The following is a 7,709-nucleotide window of genomic DNA, read 5'->3' on the forward strand; positions in this document are numbered from 1 at the left end:
GTATTGTACTTGAAGATAGTAAACAATATATCATAATAAGAATAACGTTATCGCTATACACACTTAAATTTGGTATACTCAGTTGTAGACTTGATATCCTACTATCCTACTAATATTATAAATACGAAAGGTTGTAAGGATGTGTGTGTGTTTGTTGCTCTTTCACGCAAAAACTACTGAACCGATTGAAATGAATATTTGGTACGTAGACATCTGGGCAATAAAGGCAACATAAAGGCAACTTTTTATCCCGATATTCCTACGGGATACGGACTTACGCGGGTGAAACCGCGGGGCGCAGATAGTTAATACATAAATTTGATATTTTCAAGAGCAATGGTTTTTTTCAATATAAATATATATATATAGATTTATGCCTAGATTATCGTTTGAAAAAAATTACTCGTCGTTGATTGTAAATTTAGTGTAGATAAGTAATAATTCATTATTTGTACATAGGCTATTCGCATTTGGTATTGAAGATCAAATCGCATGCAAACTCAGGTAGTATGATATCTTTGATTGCTAAATATTGGTGTTATTGTTCTTAATAGTAGGCTGTGGAAGCGAGGGCTGCGTCCGCGCCGATGGCCGCAAGGTCAGCGACTTCCGCGCCCATTGAACAATAAACCTACCTCGGTGCTGAACTACTTTTATATTAAACTGAGAAACTGATACTAACTTCGAAACTAAGAATTCTGCTCAAATATATATCATATTTTTGTGCGAATTGTTCACAAAAACCACTAACGACTATCGCAACAAGACAATGAGTAACGTAAAAAACTCAATATTTTAATTTGTTTCACGTTTAACATATTATGAATTAAATACGTTGATGTTTTGAATTAATATATTATTATACTTGTCACAATTAGGTATAGGTTAGGTAGGCTTTCTTCTGTAGGTATCACTTACGGCTAACATGCTAATATATACCTATTATGGACAATTTTTATTTAGGATAAACTATATACCTACTAATTTCAGTGTACTATTCCTCACGTAGGTTTCGACCAAAATAAATATTTTTGTTTAAATTCAAATGTTAGTAATGCAGTTGTAAATCTTTTGTTACTTCGCATTAAAAGGGAACGTAATTCTAAACTGCCTTGGTAGATAAGTAGAGTTAGCTTACTGCTAACTCTATCGTTGCTTACTTTCACTATTGGCGGCCAGCGCCCCCCTCGCACCTCACTCCTTACTCCATAACACAACCTCACGAGTCACAACGCAATATCTTGCATTCCTCTCATGCCTTCTACTTCGTCGATTTACTTGCAAATTCCTTAGCTTTTTACAGATAATCCTTGTTTATAGACAAGTTATGTTAAAGTTCCGTACGAATGTTGCCGTGTTTTCCTTCAAACGACTGTATTAATATTCATCTGTTCTACGTAATATTCATTAAAATAAAGAATAAGGTCTGTGTACCTACTAGATTTGTAAGACTACAATGTACAATGCATTGATTAGTTTTATTCGGTAGAGGTATAACTCCCGATTCTAAAATGGGGATGGAGATCCAAATAACAACAATTTCCTGTTAAGCACAAAAATAATCACGTCAGATGGTTGAATACCCACACAAAGTTATCGAGTAACAAAACTAATAAAAAAATAAGCGAATTGGGATCCTCTTTCATTTTTGGGAACGTCGATCAATGGCTTATAAAAAATATAATAATAATAAAGGTTAATAAAAAATAAATAAGATTATTTATTACACAAAAGTCATTTTATTATATTGTTTTCAATTCTGACAAAACAAACAAAATCAAACTGAACGTGAAAATCTCATAGTTTAGCATATAATTTTAATATTCTTATGTAATTATATCCTTACAACATGCTGCATACCTACCTACGGTAACCTTTCCGCAGCGCTTGAATGCGTCTTCAAGGCACACGCTGAAAGACATTGCATGACATTCAAGTTTGTCTAACATATCAATACTATGCGTTTATCATACGTCTCTCGTATCATTATAGAATGATAATATGTATTTTTTATATTGCAGCTAAATACGTTTTAATTTAGTATTTAGACACATTACTTGTACGGAGTTTGTTTCTTACCAACTTTTAAATTAATGTTGCTATTCATTAATTTAAAAGTTTTTTGCTTGTTTTTTAAAATTACTTGAATAATGATTTAGATTAGAAAAAATACATATTTACCAAAGAGATACCAAAGAGATACTAATCACTATTAAAACGACCAATAATACCTAACAAATTAATACCAACAGTGGTATTAATACGAAGTGAACTAAATACGTGCGTTGATGTCTTTTGTACGTGGCGGTAGACCCTACCGCCACGCATCAGATATGAATACCAATGCCCAATACATAAAGTTGCATCATATACTCTCTTAAAATATAAAATAATAAATTTCGTGATTTGTTAAAAAAATTAAATTTTCACATTTGATGTTGATATTGCCTTGTAATTTCTGGTAAATCGATTACCGTACTAGTAGTTACACGCGAAACTGCAATATCCTCAACAATTCGTGCATGTTAAGCATCTTTTGTAATGTTATGAAATTAGTACATTTCAATATTTCTTTCACATTACTATGGTCATGAGTGTTCCTGTCACACACGTTTCCAAATGGATTTCACTTTAATAGTACCCATTGTTATTGATATTCTCATTAGAAAAACACATTTTTCTTGATATTGATAATTTGCAACTATGACTCAACGCTAGGTTTAGTACAATAAAAATTGGTCAAGTGCGAGTCGGACTCGCGATACTAAGGGTTTCGTGAAAATAAACTAAAAAACAATTTCAAAAAAGGTCACGTATCGTATTTATTACCGTGCCAAGCTCGCTTTTAATATTCATGTTTATTGGTTCATCCTGATTGATGATCAGATGAGGCGAGGTCTCATTTTAATAGACAAAAATTTAGTCATCCTTTGACCTTAATCATAACACACGAGATGAATCAAATATAAATGCTTTGAGGAAGCTATATTTACATTTATAATAATAATCTAATTAAAATTCCAAAAAACTGGACTCAAATGTATCAGTTTTAAAACATGCAAATGATAAAATTATTTGATCAATGTCAATTCCCGTATTAAGATTTATACTAAAGTTCTATACAGCCCTAAACGCCAACCATTGTGAACATATATACATATATATTTGTCAGTTTCAAGTAGTATTTTCGATATTTCTTACCTAGCTATTTTCTATATTTGATATCTATGTCTAGTTCTTTCTGAAGATGTCGATTTAAACAAATCAATTCCAATGCCTATTCGTTTAGAAATGTTGGTATGCATGTAACTGTTTAATGAACATAACACGTAACAATAACCGTTTTCAAAAACAATTTAATGCACATACTTGGCCTCGTTACTATTTTATTATTTCAGTAAAGCGTTGAGTAATACGCGGCGCATTGAGCTTTGTTAACGACAACGCCGATCGCACAGAATGTAACGTATCTTTGTTTACAAATTATAGAAGTTTCTTGTGATGAGGTAGCTTAATACGCACAATTGTTTGATGCGACTAGTAATTAGAAATTACAACACCACATTATATCTAATGAATGCCATAAGCATAATTAAAGGTTAACCTGTTCTTGAAGCGTAATCGTTTGGTAAAAGTTAATACGCAATGCATTGTTTTTTTATTAATTACGTAATTTTTTAATTAAGGAAACATAAAATTGTTTCGAGTAAGAACGACCCTCTGTCGGAACCGGATGCGTGCGAGGTCTTAGGGTTGCCTCGTTCAAGCTTCAAAATCAAAATGTTAAAATATGCGTCAATTTACATACCGTCTGCTTTATTATGGCTCTTTAAAAAATTTAAATTAATACATTTGGTTGGTTCCAATTTAAGAAAGCGTGTGTCACTAATTTCACTCTAAACAACCTTAATTCCTTTTGTGATTAGTGAGTGACTGAATCAACACCAATTAGATGCTGATGCAGCAATAATAAAGATGATAAAATGAAAATTAAGCGATGTTTAATATTTATCTTTCAATTATTACGGTAGTTAAATTCCAATAATTACAAGGTTCTGACTCTTACTTATATCGCTCGTTATGTCGAATCACTTTACAGCCTACATTCACTTTTGTTTGGCATTGCACGGTCTACCACCTGATTCTATATTAAGGATAAAATCAAATCACACTGAATAGACATCAATGCAGAAATAAATAATATGTTAAATAATAAGTGCCTTTAACGTTGTAGACGAATTTCATATTTAACCTACTTAGTCGAATTATATCACGATTTCGTACACCAAGTCGCGGATTCGCACTTTCGAAAGCGAAACTTGATGATAAAACAGCAGTTTTTCTTCCACGTTCCTTGTTTGATTTGAGAAGGTATTATGCAAATCGGCTGAACTTTCGCAGCTGATGTGTAGCCTCGAAGAAAGGTCAGGCTACGTGAGGAGTCTAGCTAAAAAAAAATATTGTTTTTGTGGTATAAGACTTACCGTGAAGCTGGTGGAAGGAAGAGAAATCCGTAAAGGGTGTCACTGAATGTTTATAAGGTGAGAGTACACTCGCGAGGCGGTGTCGCAGCGCATGGTGCGCGGGTGCGTGGTCGGGTCGCCGCGCGCTCACTGCCCGCGCCGAGCGCCGAGCCCTCTACGACCTGTCACTTCTTTGTACCACTGACTCAACTCCATTCGCCAAATAATGCGCCTTATTGACCAATTTTCGTTCACTAAAAACGTATCGTTTTTCCTTGCACAAAATTTACAACGGTGGCCGTGTGGTGTTGGAGATTTATGCATTGTAATTTTTTTGTGACATTTGATTTGTTCATAACTTACCTTTCACTGAGAAAAGATGAACAAATTCCTATATTATTAACAGTTTGTTGTAAAAAAAAATGTTAGCTCTGTATAAGTTATATATTTTTAAGTTACTTTTAGTAAGGAGTAAACATTTAACTAGTGACTTGAAATAAACCAAATATATGAAATTTTAGCAAATAGGTAATATTTTATATATTTTAGATATCGCATAACGTTTTTTTATACGGTTGTGGAATTATCGTAGTAAACATAAAAGGAGAAGTTAAAAAAACACTTAAAATTCAATAATAATTTATTATATTAAAACATCACAGAAAATAAAGCGCTGTGTAGGTAATTTGTTAAAAAAAAGGTACATTTAAAATACCTTTTGTATAAATAAAATCCACTACGAATATACAATAAGCCAAGAAGTGCACTTTCAAAATTATCAAAGGAAACTTGATAGAGTATGATTTCTTTCATAGTAAGTATATACTTGTAAAATTTTCGCTTACATATTCGTTACTCATATTTAAAACATATATTCCCTGGTTGCCAATAAATATATTTTGATTTTTACAATATTGTGAAATATTACAATAATAATGAAAAACTTATTTTGTGTTTGTTTATGGTTATAATTTTATTTGCCCTGCTTTAAACTTTTATTAAGTCAGCAAAAAAAAATATGTTAACAACGGGGTAACAGCGTCGCTTGAAGTTATTATAAGGAATATTCATTTTATTCAAATTACGATAACAATATAATTTGCGTAATGTACTGCAATAATTAATATTTTAGGTGATTAAAAAATGGACACATTATTAGTAACATGAATGAATAATACATAATTTTTCTTAGCTATCCCATTCATTGAAGCAGAGGAAAATAGGTGAAAATACATCAATCAATAAATAATACTCAATTTTTCCCAATACTTATCCCTGACGCGAATATAAAACAAACAATGGCAATCCCGAGTCTACTAAACTCTCTATGCCACAATACTTCCCAACTTATTACCTATACGTAGCGGATGCCTTTTCACCAATAAAGAATGCATACAAGTCATCGTTTATCGACATCACATGTAGCTCTCGCGTTCCCGAAACCGCACGGTGGTACTGCGTCTGGGCGGCAAGGGCGTGTCTTCTTCACTGTCGAGAGCCGGCTCGTACCCCTTGTTGTATGGTATACTGGCCCGCCCGACCATGTTGATCTGGGGATTCATTATTTTATTAGATACTTAGCAGTTCGCCCCGGCTTCGCTCGTGGTACATATATAGCCTATGTCACTCAGCGAACTTGCACTTGCTAATGGTGAAAAAATTTTTAAAATTGGCCCCGTAGTTTTTGAGTTTATCCATTATAAACAAACAAACATATAACACACATTCTTCTTCTTTATAACATTAGTGCGAATTATCTCCTTTATTGAGCTTTCTTTAACCTTTTTGCAGGCCTACCCGATATCAACTGATAGACAAGTAGATTAGGATGATCAGAAAGACGTTTTATGTATTTTTGCTTATAGCGAACAATTTCAGCTATAACTGTTGGTATCTCAAGATAGTTGTAGATTTCAGAGTTGTGAATCGACCAGCTAACTTGGCCCTTTACAATTTATTGATATTGATATTGTATGTGTTGTGAATATTAACACACGCCTTTGAGGACAGACTCGTATACATATAACTGTTTTTAATCCAAGCAAGTGGTAACAAGCCAAATATTTGTCCATAATTGACATAAAAAGTACTCCCGGTTTCTTATAGATGGCGTTTTATTAAAAAATTCAAGAACTCTGTTTTTATGTTACTATCTAAATATGTCGAAAACTATTAAAAGTGACGCTCGGATTTTTTTTCTAATGGTTACGCTGCAGCTATGGTGGTGACAGGCTTCATTTCAGAGAAGTCGGTAGCACTGTACCGTTGACTCCCCTTGACAACGCGGGCAAAGCCGCGGGTAACGGCCTGTTAAGAATAAACACAAATATCGCAGATTGGTGATACTGCACCTTTGACTTCCCTGGGCTTGTCAAGTGTAAACAAACAAAGAGCTTGAATAGGCTTTATCTCTCTGACCAGGGATGCTAACCAATTGGACCTCATCATCAGACGAAGTCGCGGTCGAATGCCTGGACAGTCCAGAACAAAACAATAAAATAAAAGGAGCACTCACATCGACGAGCGGCTCGTCGTACATGTAGGCGGAGTCGCGCGGCTGCAGCTGCGAGCGGCGCCGCTCCGCGAGCACGGAGTCGCGCCGCGTCATCAGCGCGCGCAGCGTCGCGCGCCGCGTCGCCGCGTCGCCGCCCAGCGACGGCAGCCGCGACAGCGTGTCTGTACAAACATCGATCTCTTCAACAAAAAATATAATAGTTTAAAAAAACTAAAAAACACGCTTTAACAAAAATCATATTTTGCAAATTGAAAACTGGAATAATTTTATCAAATTAGTGTATTGTCATCGGTCCTCAATAAATCTACAAAGTTTGAACGAAATCTGGCCGTTTAAAGTGGGTCAAAATCGCGCCTAAAGAAGTCGGTTACAAACAAACAAACATATAAACAAACATACAAACAAACATACAAACATACAGGTGAAGCTAATAAGAAGCGTGTAAAAAAGATCATCATTTTTTCTATAAACACATCGACGTCCCGGGTACTATTTCAGGTTCTATAATGGGACCAATTGTCAACGCAAAAGGAATAACGCCAATCGCTTGAAAAACCGATCGTGCGAACACTTAGCAAATGGTCGTTATGTTGTGTTCGCATCAGTCAGTTAATATTAGGAATATTTCATGTATGGAAGTTTACATCCGAAAATGTCAAATAGAATATGAGAGACGTTATCAGCGATCGGCGAGACCGCCCCTTGTTCAACAACAAAAAATCGACGGGCGG

At 34.5% G+C, this 7,709-nt stretch overlaps 2 protein-coding genes across 3 annotated transcripts in view; both read right to left on the reverse strand.

The window, feature by feature from the left end:
• The window catches only part of LOC119832062 (chitin synthase chs-2), a 22,666-nt gene extending 18,013 nt beyond the window's left edge, over positions 1 to 4,653 (reverse strand). Inside the window, exon 1 of one of the 2 annotated variants that reach the window (XM_038355689.1) lies at positions 4,485 to 4,653. The gene's annotated coding sequence lies outside the window, so the exon portion shown is untranslated. The remainder of the gene's footprint in view (positions 1 to 4,484) is intronic. The other variant, XM_038355680.1, reaches the window with a different exon arrangement.
• A 538-nt stretch (positions 4,654 to 5,191) lies between these two features.
• Positions 5,192 to 7,709, reverse strand: part of LOC119833013 (chitin synthase chs-2-like) — a 16,846-nt gene continuing 14,328 nt past the window's right edge. Inside the window, exons 22-23 of the mRNA XM_038356920.1 lie at positions 6,979 to 7,139; positions 5,192 to 6,013 (exon numbers count right to left, since the gene is read on the reverse strand). Coding sequence (XP_038212848.1) covers positions 5,879 to 6,013; positions 6,979 to 7,139 — 296 coding nt within the window. The 3' untranslated portion in view covers positions 5,192 to 5,878. The remainder of the gene's footprint in view (positions 6,014 to 6,978; positions 7,140 to 7,709) is intronic.

This window comes from Zerene cesonia, chromosome 1, assembly GCF_012273895.1.
Source record: "Zerene cesonia ecotype Mississippi chromosome 1, Zerene_cesonia_1.1, whole genome shotgun sequence".
NCBI classification, from domain to species: domain Eukaryota; kingdom Metazoa; phylum Arthropoda; class Insecta; order Lepidoptera; family Pieridae; genus Zerene; species Zerene cesonia.